This window comes from Mugil cephalus, chromosome 7, assembly GCF_022458985.1.
Source record: "Mugil cephalus isolate CIBA_MC_2020 chromosome 7, CIBA_Mcephalus_1.1, whole genome shotgun sequence".
Lineage (NCBI taxonomy): Eukaryota > Metazoa > Chordata > Actinopteri > Mugiliformes > Mugilidae > Mugil > Mugil cephalus.
Window position 1 is genome coordinate 4,527,186 of NC_061776.1, and position 16,820 is coordinate 4,544,005.

Consider the following 16,820-nt stretch of genomic DNA (forward strand, 5'->3'; position numbering starts at 1 on the left):
AAAAACTCTCATGTTTCCAAAGGAAAGTCGGAGTAAACACGTTCTCATCTGTCGGCCTGATTTATTTAGTTTAACTGTGAAACTGTGAGTGCATCAAAAACCCAGATAAATATTTACACATTAACCTCTGGTTTTACTCTGGGTAATACTCTTATTCCAACCATCGCACTAAAAAATAACTCAATAAGATCTTAATCTTAAAAAATAAAAGGTGAATTCATCAGCTGCTGGATGCAGTTTGTCCAAAAACAGCCAACCACAAAAACAATCAAGAGAGTGATAAATATATCTAGAGAGCCACATGGGTCGTGGGAAGTGAATAATCAGATGATCTTATTTTACTTTCCGCATATTTTGCAATTTTGGGATATTGGCAAAGGCAAAACATCAGTCCGACAAGCTTCGTCTGTGTTTACTGGCAAAATCCGAAATATGTGAGAAGGTCCACACGTCACACTTGTACAACACTCTTATCCTGTTAGATAAGAGTGACGAGTCAGTGTGAGTTAGTCACAGAGGAGCTGAGCCTTTGTTATCAACACTGTATGGTATGTGGTCGAATTCACAAAACACAAAACACAGTGCTGCAAAAAATCCAAATATATTTTCCAGGTAATTTAACACAATTTCACAATTATAAGTTAGTGACAAATAATAACTTCCACTTTACTGCTTTTTTTTTTTTTTTTTTTTTAAGCACAAAAAATGTTTGCACAAATAATTTAACAGATATGGAGAAATATTTCTCTAAATATACACATACATGGTTTTAAGAGGAGTCTATAATTTGAAATTATGAAATTATGAGTTTACAATAACAACTGAGACTTGTCTTGTCTTTGAGACCTGTTTTGTCCTTTTTACAGATTCGTTTGCACAATAATCTGTTTTGTATCAGTAATTTGTCTTGTATATTTTGTTCATTCTTCCAAATTTGATACTGTCTTTTTTTGTTTGTTGTATATATTTCTTACCTAAAGTCAACTTCCCATACGTCGGATGAATAAACGCTGTCTTATGTCTTATGGAGGTATTCGAAAATTTTATTCAGCAAATAATCTGGAAAAAAATATTTAATTAAATGTCCTTCACTATCAGAAGTGTCCTCTAGACGTCTAGTTACTTGACAGTATTCCACTTCCTGTTTATTAGGTCCAGTCCTTCGCCTACTTGAGTTTGCACACCTCTGCAACGGCGCCTTCTGAAAGCCAGAGTCCAACGTGGAGCGGCTGAGTGAATGTGGTCTGGACTCTGTGGAGGAGAGTCATGGTTTCAGAGACGCTGTAGAAGGACAGAGAACCTGCGCCGTGATCCAGGTAGACACCCACTTTAGAGGACCACGTCCCCGGGATGGTAGTTTTAGTGTTGTTGTGCAGGAACTCGCAACTATTTTGGAAACAATCCAAAGCCCAAGACTTGTCATTCTGTCCAAACATGCATTCGCTGAAGTTCCCAGATCTGCCGATGGCCTTGTATGCAACTGCTATCAAAACCCCTCTCCCGCTTCTTTCCACCTCCAGGTAGCAACGTCCCGTCATGCTCTCTGCGCTCAGGACCTGCCAGGAATACACAAACCTGTCTGGATGGACGGGATAATTCTGTTCTTCTTTCATGTAGGTTACTCTTCTGTTCTCCTTTGACACCAAAACGTGTGGGTTTGCGGTGTTCGGATCCAGGGTGATGCGAAAGGCGAAATGCAAGAAGTCAGCTCTTATCTCTGGTTCCGCTTTTGTGTTTGGTGGTAAAACATTAGCTTCAGTTGTCACTGAGATCTTTGCATATTCTTCACTAAGAACCTCCTGCAGCCTGTCTCCGGCGTTCGACGCGGCCAGCGACACCTTCTCAAAGTGCCGTTGGCGGTGGACTCTGGCACAGGGTTGGTCTTTAGAGTCGCTGAGACGTGACAGTGAGCGATAGTTTAACAGAAAATGTGCGTGATCCTCTGAGTGTGAAAGCTTTGCCAGATCTGCATCTTTCCTCTTAAGCTCGGCAATCTCCTGCTCCACCTTCTCCCGAGCACGTCTGAAGCGACCCGCTTCGCCCCTCTGCTGAGATTTAATCTTCTCCTTCATGTCCGAGAGTCTCTTCTCAATCACACAAATGAGCTGCGTGAAGATCTTTTCAGTGTTCTTTACAGCATTTTCAGCAGAGAAATTGACTGAGTGTTCCTCCTGTTGAAGCAGCTTCACATCTTTCTCCTTGTTCTGGATCATCTGCTGGATCGTCTGGCGAGTCGCCTCGAGTTCTTTCTGCTTCTTAGCCCTTTCTCCTACGGTTGAGACTTTGTCGTGGCCTTTATGTTCATCTTTGGAGCAGAGGTAGCAGATGCAGCACTGATCAGTGCGACAGAACATCTTCATCACCTCTTGATGACGAGAGCAGATGTTCTCCTGGAGCTTCGCAGATGGTTCCACCAGCCTGTGCTTCATTAAAGGAGCTACGTCATAGTGAGGCTGAATGTGTTCCTCACAGTATGAAGCAAAACACTGCAGACAGGACCTGAAGGCTTTCAGCTTTCTCCCTTTGCAGACGTCACAGGCCACATCTTCAGGTCCAGCATAGCGGTTTTTACCAGGAGCAGCTTGGAGTCCAGTCTTGTTCAGCTCCTCAACTACAACTGCTATCATGTAGTTTTTCGACAGGACAGGCCTCGATGCGAAGAGTCGTCTGCACTCGGGACAGCTGTAGACCTTTTTGCGCTCTTCTTTATCCAAGTGGCTGTTTATACAGTTCCTGCAGTAGCTGTGTCCACAGGGAATAGTCACCGGATCGTTCAGTAGATCCAGACAGATCGAGCAGCAGAATTTGGATCGTTCCAGTTGAACTCCTTGTGCCATGTTGCTTTCTGTTGAGAGCCGGCGACTGACAACAGAGAATAAACTTATATGAGAGGCAGAGCTTTTCAGGCTTTGCTTCATTCCAGGAAGAGGAGTGGCTCGGAAGTGGTATGCCGCTCAGGGTTCCTGTAAAGTCTGGATCTTCCAGGTAAGAGATGTGAAGATTCATTCCAGAGCACGACGGTGTTTTTTCATGACGCATTAAACGGTGGTTCCTGTAAAGTCTGGATCTTTCAGGTATGAGGTGTCACGATTCATTCCAGAGCATGACGGTGTTTTTTCATGACGCGTTAAAACTTTAGCCTGAAGGCTGAGCTGCCAGTTTACCAGTTAACCAAAATGATTGATTTTTCTAGGCACACACTTATAAGAGATCACGCAGATTTCAGGGAATAACAGTTTGTCCTTGAAATTTAAAAGTTTAGGATGGTTAGGATGGGCCCTGGATGCCTCACACTGTTTCAACCTACAGGACTGAAGTGGAGGGTTTTCCTGGGAGCAGGATGTCTTGGTTAAGAGACAAGGACCTGATCTTATTGGGTACATATCCAATTTTGTTAACCTTGACATTCCAACAGCGCTTCCTCACTTATTCCCAAATTTGGACTCAGTGAAGCCACTAATTCCCAAAACAAAGTCCTTGGTGGAAGGTTGGTCTGTCATCTTGTATAATTTTAAGACATAAATGTCAAAGTGTCCTTGGATTTTGTCTTTGCCCCCATCTAAATGGAGATCCACATTTACAAGGTGAGATCTTTTTTGATGATTCACGTTATCAAATCGATGAAGGTAACGCCAAAAATGAAGCTGCAAGATGGTGGCAAGAATTAAAATACCTAAACAAAACCAACGGCAGGAAATATGCTAGGCATTAACTGTGGATTATCTAGCTGACATTAAACAGATGCTGTGCTGCATCTCCTGATACCAAAGTCCTTTCTTAGTAAACTAATCCTTTTATTGCAGTGGGAAACTTCCAGGCAAAAATCCAGGTTACGGGGGTAAAACTGTACATGCTTTGGCCAAACTGTATCAGCCTGACTGTGCACCAGGCACGGTGGATTAGCAGAGCCTTAGCGCTGATATAAATCACAGGGGAGGAAAGTGTCTGACCGGTGTTTGTGTGTTGCATGTGTAGCAGAGAGTAATGTGTTGATACAAGAGAGAGAGGGTCTGAATTTGGGAGAAATGTGCATTTTATACGTCTACATATACTGTATATGTGTGTGTTACTAGTTCATGGTAATGCAAAAAAAAACAGTGCATTACGGGAATGAACAGGACTGTTTGTGTGTTCTTGCAGAATACTAAGGTTGTGGGGACACTTTTTGAGGGTTAAAACATGTCAAGACTGGGTTTTAGAGAAAAGGGTGCAATTACAATGGAAGGTCCTCACACATATAGAAGGTTTGTGAGTGTGTGTACAACTTGTGTTTTCGGGGCTTGGATGTCTGGAGACAAAAATTCTTCAAAGTCCTCAACATTTAAGAAAGGAAGTTTAAGGTCTTTGGTCTGTGGTTGGGCTGTTTAAGAAAGTTGAATTCGTAGTAAGTTTTCTGGAAACTTGCATCAGTGTAAGACCCCCGTAGTTTACTAGGAACGACCCCCTCTTCACTGAACCTGGATGTAGATACCAAACATTTTCTCCATCCCACACCCCTCATTCCTTCCCATAATGTACATCCTGACATTCTCCCCCCGCACACACCACACACACTAGTGTATTCCAGTAATAGCTCTGTCAGTGCCAGATCGTCTGCCGGTCTCCAGTGACGCTCCAGTCCCATCCTCAGCAGTCTGCCTCCAAAGGTCTTACAGCAAAATGGACTTTTAGACAGTTTGTGGTCTGACACTAACAACTTCACTGATGATGATTTATTGAATGTCGAAAGAGCGAAAGTCTCTGTTTCAGTTTCCTTCTTGGAAGAAAACCAAAACTCTAATAGTCCATGTTGGACTGAACAAAAACATCTAAATAAATAAACAGATACAACTGAAGCAAAGCAGCTCCAGACCCTGGCAGGGCCCTTCATTAAATCAGAGACCACCGACTGCTTCCCAAGAGTATCCCAACCGCCCCCTTCACTGAGGCCTTTTCACTGGTTCAACTTCCTTCACACGCAGCAGAGGCAAAGGAAAACAAATGCACTTAGCCAAAGTTGCTGTTTTTTCTATTGTCAATGGTACACTTAGGATCAGGACACACAAACAACAGTTGAAACTGAAAGAATAAAGTCAAGAATCCATATTTGAGACCATTTGTCCTAATCCACCCTGATCACTTGTCTATGTAACCCGGCTAGCTCAGTCGGTGTCAGCATGAGACTCTCAGGGTTGTGAGTGCGAGCCCTACCTTAGGTATAAAGCATTTTCATTATGACTGTGCTGCCCACAAAAAGTACTTAATCCCCAACCCACGTCGTCAACATGCATCTTGTAGGATCCAATCATAGATGATGCCCACTGGAAAGTTAAAGAAATAGAGGTAGACCTAGAAGTGGTAGTCAAAATTATTTTTTTTTCTTGACCCGAATCACTTCTCAATGCATGCTGACCTGAGCGATTAGATACCTGTGATCCAATCCTCCAAGATGCATGTTGATGTCAGGCTAGAGTCTCACATTAAAGTGGAACTACTTGGTGAAGACCTTTAAAATACCACTGATGTTTGATCACCTTGACGTATCCCAGCGTAATCATATTTTACAGTGTGACCCATGTGTATTCATTGAACAGTTTGGGCATTGGTAGACCTGCACTTGGGGAGCGGATTGGGGATTAGGTGCTTGTTGTGGGCAGCACAGCCATAATGAAAATGCTTAACGCCCAACGTGGGGCTCAAACCCACGACCCTGAGATTAAGCAACCGACTGAGCTCGCCGGGCTAAACAGAGAAGCAATCAGGGTGGATTAGGACAAACAGGACTTTCTTTAACTTTCCAGTGGGCATCACCTATGATTGGATCCTTCAAGATTGACGTCAGGCTGGAGTCTCACATTAAAATGGAACTAGTTGCTGGGGAAGACCTTTAAAATACCCAGATGATAATATTGTGACCCATGTGTGTTCATTGAACAGTTTGGGCAGTGGTAGACCTCCACTTGGGGAGCGGATTGGGGACTAGGTGCTGTGTTTCTGGCCTCTTGCTAAAACCACCAAAGCAGTTGGTCTTCACTAACAGGAATGATGCCGATGGTGTTTGCATTTTAAATGAGACCAGATCATTGGCGTTGTCCACATATGATCTGGTGACCCGGGATGCACGATAACACTGTGTCTGTTTGACTTGGTTCCAGTTTTGTCTCACAAAAATTAAACAAATCATCAGAAAACTGCAGAGGATGTTTTTAATCACCTCTTAATCTTAATATTTCATGGACAGAGAAAATGAATGAAAAGGTCACCTGGTGTTTGAGGGAAGAAGGCTCCAATCAGCTTGGACCGCTTCTTCTCATAGCCCTTCTGTGTGATATCACCTGCCAGAGAAAGAGAGAAAGAGAAACATTTACTTTCTTCATTCCTTCATAAACAGCTTTAGTGCGTGAGGAGTATTTTTTGTGTGTATGGATAGAAGTACAGTATTACGACGACCAAAAAAATTACAGAGAAACAACAAAGTTGCACAAAAATGCAAGCACTGAGAGAGACAAGCAGTTGGACTAATCCCATGTTGTTGAGTCATGTCCTTAACCGACACCAGATGGTGCAGTGTGGATGTATGTGCCAGACCATGTGCACAAATCCGGAGCCCAGAGCTCTGCAGGTGCACTTAATTCACCTTTCACGGTGCGACAAACCTTCTTAAAACCTGCTGACCGATCTCCCCGAGTGATAAATCAAGTCTAGCTGAGGTACCATCAGCAGATTTCCACACAGCACATCTGAATCCAATAGCTCTGTTAGAAATTATTCCTGGCATTGGTTGTTGTAATCTCTGGGGAATACCAGGCGGCGGCAGGAGGCGGGGATTTAGAACTGAGGGCCAGAGATTTTTTTTTTTTTTTTTTAAATCACTGAATGAAGAGACGCTGGGAAACCTACAACAAGCTGGACTCCAAGTAAAGTGACACAGGCCCCAAAGGCCTTTTCTTTGATGGCAAAACAAAGCAAGAACCAAAACTGTCCTGGTGTTTGTGAATGGTCAAGGCTACCAACCTGAGTCACCACGTAAAAAATGAATGGAAGCGTTGAGTGACCACAGGTTTTCTGGAGTCAGAAATGTTTATCAGGACTGAATCCAGTCATTCATTTAGTGTGCATAAGGTTTGACATTTCATGTTTTTCATTTTCATTTTAATTTGGATGTTGTCGCATGGCCAGGAAAATACAGGATGAAGCCTAAATGTGCATTTTTAATCAGTCAAATGATACGTGATGAGCTGTGGACTAACCTCGCACAATGACTGGAGGGACCGAGTCAAATAATCTGTTAATAAAATAAATGCCTGGCTGAGATACGCCCGAGGCGGACCACTTCTGAGTGACGCTAAACCCGCAGCGGATTAGTCGAACACGGTGAAAGCTGTCGACTGCGGCCGACTTGACAAATCCTTCTTAAACACATAAACATGTGTCCAACCGGCTCGGAGCAGGCGACCGACCGCGGGCGAGGAGGACGTCATCTGTGACGAGTGCATCCGGCAGAATGGAGGCGAGACACATGGTAACAATCAGAGTCTCTGGTAGGGGATCCGTCCACCCCCGTGGAGAGACGAGAGGAACTGGCAAGCGCTTTTGGTTTGAAGAGGGAAAAAGGAGACGTGGCCGGAGGGCAGACTGACCTTCTCTTTTTTAGACTCTGCCTCGTTGTAGTGACACACAAACACTCAGCTGCCCAGCTTTTGATTTAATTAGGATGTTTATGTGGAAAGAGGAGTCCAGGTGAAATGAACGTGTCACTCAGGGAGACGATTCTGTTAGACACTGAGTTAGCGACGACCATCCAATCAGACAGAGAGGCGAGGCGTCAGTCAAGCTGTCACTCACGGAGACATGCTGTCAATCAACCTGGCGAGAGGCTACTGTATGGACCACAACACAGATCAGATATACAGGCCACATCCATAAAGGCCCTCCATATGAAATGCATCCTGACAGGTGTCGTTAACAAAGACAAAGGTTATCCATCCTCCATCCTCTCCGGAGGATGGAGGATGATGAGGATCTTTTAATAAAGACGGAGGGAGGAGGCATGAATCAGGCTCTTCTGCTCACCGCCTCTTTCCCTCTGTCTGGCGGCTTGTCTCATTCATTACAAAATGTGTCCTGGCTGTGATGTTGCCACGGGCCACCGCCAGCGGGTCAGGATGTAACACTTCGCCTCCTCCAAACACACACACACACACACACTTGTGATCTGCGATGGTGCATCCGTTCACATAATGCATTCCTTAGCTCCTAACCACGGCCACATCCTACTTGTTTCCTCTAAAACCAAGGGACCATCAAAAAGTTTAAAGGACAAAGTGAATGAGGAAAAAAGACCCGACGACTTCCATAGAAGCCGACCACAAGTGTCCATCTTTAAGTAGAGGAGTGAAACATAGACTGTAAATAAATATGGACGGAGGAAAATATCCTCTCACATGAAGCCTAAGCTAGTGGAGCTCCCCCTGGTGGCTGGAGGCTGCAGTGCAGGTCGTACGCTCCACCCCCTCTATGTTAGCGGATGGGCGTTGGGTCAAACTGAAACACTTAAAACATAATTTTAAGTAGTAATTATAATGTTGATGCATGTTCATGTGTCCATTCTTTCATAATAATTTTCGTTTTAGTTCGTTACTTGATGCGACTACCAGTTGCCATGCCAACCGCCCCATAAAAACGTCACCGGTTATTTATTGAATTTTATCTATTCATTTTATGTTTTTTAGTCTGAATTTTAACTGAGTTTCACTTTTTTAAGTTTAGTCTCGTTATTAATTGAATTTTATTTTATCATGTTAGTGTGACTTTTAACTAATTTTAACTTATTTTATTATTTTCTACCTTTTTAGTGGCTTTTAATTGAGTTGTATTAATTTTTATCCCTTGGGTAATTACTGAACTATAATTTACACAGTTATTTTTATCTCTCTCTCTTAAATCTACATGTGTTTGTTTGTTTTGTTCTGTTTTTTTTTTTTTTTTTGTAAAGCACTGTAGGCTGCATCTTTGGTATGAAAATGCTCTGATTGTGACTGACTGATTGTTATAATAATCCACTGAGCCCCTAATGATGCTGTTTACTTGTATACAGAGCAGGAAACTGAGATCAGATCTCAAAGAGCTGCACGAGACACATTTTAATGCAGGAGGTGAATAAAAAGGAAAAAAAACACAATGCGGCAAGAAGCAGCGAGCTCGAGTTCACAAAGTTCTCCGCTCCATGTATGGTGCACATCCAGCTCAGTGCCTCTGACTGTAGTGTGAAATATGCATGCTGCAGCCAGATGACAGCCACACAGACTCTCTATAAGCTGCCTATGACTTATTGACTATAACACGTACACATATACTGCAGGCCACGCCCCCCGTGACTCTCAGCGTTGATGCCGTACAGATCCCTCCATTCATGCTCTCACACAGCAGAGAGTGTATGGGCGGGGCCAGACGTCGCTATGGCAACTGATAGGGTAATGACAACGCGTTATGCAACGGCTCGAACTTTACGTAAATGTCCACGATGCCACAGGGCTGACCTCTACAGCGGAGACAAGGCACACATAAACCAGTTACGGGACATGACCAAAAGTATGTGGACACACCTAATTTTGTTAAGTTTTATTAGGAGGAAACTTTTAAACACCCTTGTCTAGTTTTTGGCCCCAGTCCTGTTTCAAAACCACACAAAGGCAGCTCCTTGAAGAAATAGTTTACCTAGTCTGATGGGACTCTTGAAAACATCTCAGCTCACTGTGCGCAAAGTGGAGCAGATCCCTGCAGCCCGGGGTTCAACATCTGGCGACCAGACGCCCGAGGAGCAGCGCAGGCCCAAGGAATGAGATCTGTTACGGTGTCCAAATACTTTTGCTCTTACATTCTGTTTCAGGGGGCTGCAGAGAACGACTTTTCTCCGACGGTGAAAGGATGTGTGCGCAGAAACGGCGAGCCGAGCCTCCATGACCATATACAGTATGAGAAAGAGACAGAGAGGAGGCAAGAACAGAGAGAGAGTGAGAGGGAGGCCGAGGGGACGAAGACGGAGGGAGGGGATGGAGAGGACGCAGAGACACGAGGGACGGGAGGCAGCGGCGTGGAGAAAGAAAACGGGCAAATAACAGGAAAGAGGGAGCAGGGGAAGGAACGGCACTGACAAAAAAGAAACACAGGGAGGAAGAGGGGAGGAGGAGGTGGTGGGGGAGAGGGGGGAGAGGGGGGAGGGGAGGGGGAGGGCTGCATCTATCTAGCACCTAAAAAGGAAACAGTTGATTTTATTGTTTCCACGCTCATTCGCCGCAGACAAAGAGACGGGAGGAGATATGAAGGAGGGCGAGGAGGTGTCTCATGTAAGAACAAACTAGAATATTGGAAAAGATAATAAAGTTATATCAACAATAAATCTACTGGATGTAGTGAAGCAGCTTCACCTGCTCCATAAATTACATCCAAATTTACTGCTTCATGTTTTTTCCACTTCCCGTTTATGTTGCACCTTCCTCCTCGTGCCTTTAGTCAACTTATAACATCAACACATTTCAATCCCTCCCATATATTTATTTATAAATACATTCATTTTCACGACACAACACATCCTGTTCTTCTTCCTTTTTGCCGTTCCTCAGTTTTCTTTTACTTGCAGCGATTCACTACGTTGAAATTCATATTTTCATTTAGCAAAAGCATCTTAATTCATTTTAAGTCCAGATGTTAAGTCCTTTCTAATACACCAAGACTCACAATAGCCTCGTTTTACACGTATTCATTTTAAACTATATGAGGTACATTATTAAGGCAGTGACCGGGATCCGTGGACCCCTAGTGGTCCACGGTGTAACTGCAAGGAGCCCACGAAAATAAAATATCCTTTAAAATAAATGACATGACATTTATAGAAATGGGATCATTTTATTCAAATGTGACTGAGTCTGACTCTGAGAACTACAGAGCGTATTTTTTTCTCTAATTACATCTGGTTTTTATTAAGAGATCTTGTTCCTGGTTTCATTGTTCAAAGTTATGATGCGTGATGCTGTTAATAACTTAACACAATCTGCATCCAGTTTAAACGAAGAGGCCCCGACTGCTTCAGTGGACATACGCCATTTACTTCTTAATGATGCTCTTATTGTGAAACATCTGTAGGAAGGTGTCAACATGTTCAGGTTAGCGAGTTTAAAGGGGAAGCTGAATGTTGGTGTCAATCAAATTAATGAGTCAGAAAACACCAATGTTCTATGTCTGTGTTATTGTCTCTGTACTATGGTGCAAATGAATAAAAACACTTTGGGTGTCTATCGTTCTCGGCTTTACTCCCTGACCGAGCTCTGTTCCAGTTCATCGTCTGAAGTACAGTTCAAACACGGGCCGGATTAGAACACTTGGCGGGCCTCTTTTGGTCCACGGGCCTTATGTTTGATGATTTAGATGGTCGTAAACCACCTAGTGCGACGTATTTTGTCATGCTGGTGTCCAGACTTCAGTAAAAGTAGAAGTACTTGAGTAGACGTTGAAGTGTTCTTTAACCACCACTGTACTTGAGTGTTGCAATTAGTTCATTTAAAGATTTACTACTCAAGTACTGAAAGTAAAAGTACAAGTAGCTAGTGTCTGACCAAACCGCCTCAACCATACTAGGCTGTTGAAAAACCTCGTTTCCATGGTAACGGTTGCTAGGACCGTTACCATGACTGTGACTGGACAATGACTGTTTGGGGGCAGGGTTTTGCGAAAGGTCAATTGTAACAAATAACGATGCAGCTCATAAAAAATGTATCAGAGTAAAAGTATTAAACACATCAAACTCAATATGTAGAGAAGTCAAAGTGGAAGTAGGAGGAAAACTAATACTCCAGTAGTGAAGTACTTTGTTACAATACATCTCTGGTGGTGTAAGAGAAGATTTAAAATCCACCGTCCATGAACCAAATATCATAACCAGACGTCCAGTGACAGTGGAGACGTTTCTCCTCTAACTCAGGAGGCGGAGCTGAAGAAGCCACTGGGAGGAGTCGCTGAAACATCTTCAGGAAAACCAGACCAGACCAGACGCCTTCGCTTCCTTCAACTTTGTTTTTAGACGCAGCACGAGACGGACCCACAAACATCCATCAGCCCCTTTACATAAATACAGCCATAAACCACACGGTCGTGAAACGATATCGACCGAGAGGATGAAAGAAAGCACGCGCCTTTAAACGGTCGGCCGTAAAGTGGGACGACATCTTAAAAGACGTAAATCTACGTCAGACTCTCGGAGCTCAGGAAGTCGGGGTCAGTGCGAGTTGTTTTTGGCCGGTGGAGCCGCTCGCTCTTTAAAAACCAAGGCAGAGACAGTCACGACACAAACTTCAACATATTCTATGTTTAGAACATCTCCATGTGAAGCCTTGTTCTATTCTCCTTTTTTTTTTTTATTAGTTTTTTAATCTCTCTGCTTCCTGCACACATTATTTTATCTCATCTAAGAAGAGTCCAGAGACTTTAGTTTTGCTATGAAAGCTATGAAAGTGTCTTTTAGTGTATTCCTTCCCTCAGGGGAGTACCAGGGGTACGCCGATCAGGCATAACATTATGACCACCTCTCCAGAACAGTTGTGACTCATTAAAGAATCGACGTGGGCCTTCTGAGGGTCTCCTGTGGATCATCCCACAGATACTTGATCAGTTTGGGATCCAGTGGATTCAGAGGCCAGATCGACTCATTATACAAATAAGTAAAATAACTGGAGACTCTTGATGTTATTTGTGGCTTCAAAAAACTTTTTCTGTGAAACTAATGTTGGCAAGTTGTTTTAAAATAACTTTATTCCAAATTAAATTCAAGCTAATGTTTGCAAATGACAGCAATTTAAAGTAAACAGAGATGTGCTTTTTCCCCCTCTACGTAACATTAACTTACGGAGCTAGAACCGGTTAGCCGTTAGCTAACGCCCGGTTAGCCGTTAGCTAACGCCATCAGCAATGGGTTTTAGCTGTAAGTCGGTCATGCACTGATAAAAATATGGTGCTTCTTCCATCTACTTAAAAAACTTTTTGACTTACAAAAGAAAAGTGAGTTGAAAAACTTTTACTTTTGCGAGTAAAGTCAACCTGCAAAAATCAATTGACTCTAGTTAAATAATTAATGTTGTATCAACAAAGACTACTCTTCTTTGGTCCACGGGATGAAATGATGCAAAAAGCTGCCTTGCTTTTTTTTAAGTAGATGGAGCATCATATCTGTGCCAGGCTGCTGCCATCAAGGAGTGTCATTGCTACGGGGCTGGGGGTGTCTGGTCTGGTCTAGGTAGGTGCTAAGTATCTAAAATATCATCCACGTGAATGAATCCAGGTCCAAAAAGTTCCCCAGCAGAACAATTAATTATCACGTTGAGATGTTGTTCACATCTCCTCGTCAGTGGTCATAATGTTGTGGCTGGTCTGTGGATACGAAACAAGACTCAGCAGCTGAATCTGCAAAACGCACACATTCATTTCACGAAATGGTGCAAACACATGGTTACCGTTGGGTGACGAGTTCAGGTCAGATTGAAGTCAGAGCTCTGCACGTATGGAAACACACAGTTGACCCTAAAGGAAACGCCCAAGTACCCCCCCCTCCCCCCAGGGGGGTGAGGCCGACGACATGAACACACACACAGTTGGAGGGAGCAGGTGTTTACAGTGACAACACGCTGAGTCAGGCCCGACACTCTCCTCCATGCAGGTAGAAAACACACACAGAGGAAGAAGCTCCTGTTTGTCACCACACACTGAAGCTTTGCGTTACATGGTTTTGAATTTCAGCGCAGTCAGCTGATTCACCGCGCTGACACAACAAGCTCCTGCAGAAACGTTGAGAAGTGGCCGTTTGATTCCAGAGAGGAGGACGTGATGACGTAGCCCCGTCGGTTTTTCCTTCTCCTCACAAACAGACAAACATCTACAGTTTCCTCCTGCGTCTGACGTACGACCCCACAGAGGATCATGAAACCGTTTCCTATTAAACACATTTAAGTCAGATTTCGCTATAAAATGATTTATGGCCACGGTGTCGCACGGTGTCGGAAAAAACGGGTCTAACTGTGCTGGCTCCGGTTCCACTGAAACCTGGTTGTGGGTCTTTGTGGAAAGTCTCAGTTTACGGTTCGACCGCATGAAACGAGTGAGGAAATGAAGGCGCTTCATTAGAGCAGCCACTTCAGTGGAGCACAGATTGATTTGAGTTAATAAATGATAGTAAAGGAACCAGATGGACACGGGTTAATGGTTAAACGCCGACCGGTGCTTCTACTGTACTACTCTCCCTCGTGTTCTCCTGAAGCTACAGCTGCTTTTTCTTCTTAGGCCACGTACACACGTACGAAAACGTTGCAGAACTGCATCTAGTGGTAGAAAGGCTGTAGTAAATACCCCAGACCTATGTGTGGCGCTGTTTCTGCTGGAGACCTTATCCAAAAAACTGGAGAAAGAGAGGCGGCACGTCAACCCTGCACAATGTACACAATCTTACAGTCCAGATTACCGTCCGTAATCCTTTTAAACTCATGGTAGTGGTGGGTTTATATTGGACGTAGCCGACCAACAAGGGTCAATATCTGCTGCAGCACAACCTGTAATCCACCATTTATGTTGTTGTTGTATGAAACAATTATTTTTTTCGATTCTGACAAACTGTATTATCACATTGGACCTAAAACTACACTAAAACCATAAAATTTGAGTAGGAAAATTGCAATTTTTGACTGTGAAAACCACAAACATGTTTAAGCAACGATTTTTTACTTAGAATGCAAATCTATAAAGTGTAACTTTCAAAGGCTTATGTAGAAATTTCGCAAACAACAAAGCTATTCATAGCTATTACCATTAAAATGCAGGGAATGCATCACACATTTCTGTACAACTATTTACAACCATTTACAATACAATAAAAAACCAGGTGCAACAATAAGTAATAAAGTCTAAAAGTCTCAAATCTCTGTCTCTGTGCCTGCAGTCGCTCCATAGACTGAATGTAGCGTCACTCCCACAACTTTTCCGTCTTCCTTAGCAACCATTGACACATCATTTCCTGATTGGTTGATGAGATGCATTTGTGCAGAAACAGTTAAAAGTAAAATGCTAGCAGGTGGAGATCGCTAGCTAGTGTTTTGCTTTTCTCCCATGTACCAGACACGCACCAACATGATGGCAATATTCAGGAAAAAGTGTGGCGTAAGTTACGTATGATATGTCTAGTTTTACTTGGCCTATCAACACAATTTAAAAACTGGTGTTTAGGTTGAAGTCATCATTTTCTACAAATGTTGAGACGGAGACTCGGTGACGCTGCGTCTTGCTGCTACATCGTCTTAAATTGGTCGCGTGATTCGGTTTAAGTTCGCCATAAACCACAACCACGTCAATGTAGAGTCAGAACACCTTCGTCCTCTTTTGTTTCAACATCAAAACACACAAACAACAAAAAAACAATGAAGAAGACGACTACTACTTATTTTTTGGTTGGCTAGCGTCAATGCTGCCAAAAAGCTAAGACGAATAAATCATCACTCAATGCTACCAACAACAAAATGACTGAACAGAATCTGTGGAGTCCACTCAGACAAAAGCTGCACCAACGCTGCAACATTTAAAAGAAGAGAAAAGTGTCCTGGAGACAAATCTTCCAGAGCGGGTTAGTTTAGTTTATGACCAGAACATTTCTGGAGCAGAGAACACAAGGTACGAGCTCCTCTCTCCACACTACGTTAACTCTGACTGAAAGACAGATTCATTGGACTGAATCCAGTCGACTTTAGGAAGCGACGGGGGGAGGACGCTTAAGACATTTAAGATTAGATCAGGGCTGAATATTAAAAGATGGTAATCAGATCTGGGGCAGACAAAGCTTGTCCTCAGAGGAACCTCGATCACACTGATGCTTCTGCCGCCGACACAACATCAACTCAGACGTCTTCCTAATTCCTCGCTATGATTTAAGTTCAATGTTCATTTAAGCTCCAGCTCCAACACAGATAGTACCCATGATGCCCTGCTGCTGCTGCTACCACCACCACCGGTATGAACCAGGTTACATTACTGCTGCTGTCTGAAGATCAACTACACAAACAGGACAAACCAAGGTCCATTTAAAAAGTTTGCTTCAGGAGAAAAAAGACAAACAGTGAAGCGAAAAGAACCGTGAGGCATTTCTCCAATTAGGCTAATTACATTAAGAAAATCAGCTCCCACACACACACACACACAGACACACACAGACACACACTCGCCCCTAAAACCACTGCAGAGGAGGCTTGTTACTCACCGAGCATACCAGGCAGCAGGAATAAAACACTGACACAGCACTCAAACTCAGCTTCATGCTCCTCTCAGACGAGCCACCGTCCTCGCCTGTGATCCTTCTGTGTGTGAAAACACTGGTTGCTTATTCCCCTTTGGCAGGAAACACACACACACACACACACACACACACACACACACACACACACACAAACACGCACACACTCAATTAACGCGCACACTCAAAGACAAGCAGCTTATTAGTTTCAAAGAGGAGCAGGTCGACCTCCTCTGCACAGACAAAGGGCTGAAAGGTGTCTGCTGACATTAAGCTACTGATGCTAGCTTTGTTGTTAACACACACACACACACACACGCACACACACACACTCTGCAGAAGTGGATTGGCAGGAGATTGCTTCACTGTGTACCTTCCACTTACAGCCAAGGCAAAAAAAATAAAAATAAACAGCTTTACACCTGAGTTCAGTATCTGCATGTTTGTATAAAAAACACAACCCCCCTCCCCTCCTGTGAGTTGGTACGGTCCAACCTGCCTCAACACGCTGCCCGGCGACATC

General features: G+C 43.6%; 2 protein-coding genes across 7 annotated transcripts in view; both read right to left on the bottom strand.

The window, feature by feature from the left end:
• Positions 1–16,820, bottom strand: part of LOC125010882 (disco-interacting protein 2 homolog C) — a 189,275-nt gene that overhangs the window by 78,040 nt on the left and 94,415 nt on the right. For all 6 annotated transcript variants that reach the window (XM_047589782.1, XM_047589781.1, XM_047589778.1 and 3 more), the window contains exon 2: positions 6,243–6,314. In XM_047589782.1, coding sequence (XP_047445738.1) covers positions 6,243–6,314 — 72 coding nt within the window. The remainder of the gene's footprint in view (positions 1–6,242; positions 6,315–16,820) is intronic.
• Positions 474–3,362, bottom strand: LOC125010928 (tripartite motif-containing protein 16-like). The gene has a single exon (XM_047589880.1). The coding sequence runs from the start codon at positions 2,916–2,918 to the stop codon at positions 1,167–1,169; it is 1,752 nt and encodes a 583-aa protein (XP_047445836.1). The 5' UTR covers positions 2,919–3,362; the 3' UTR covers positions 474–1,166.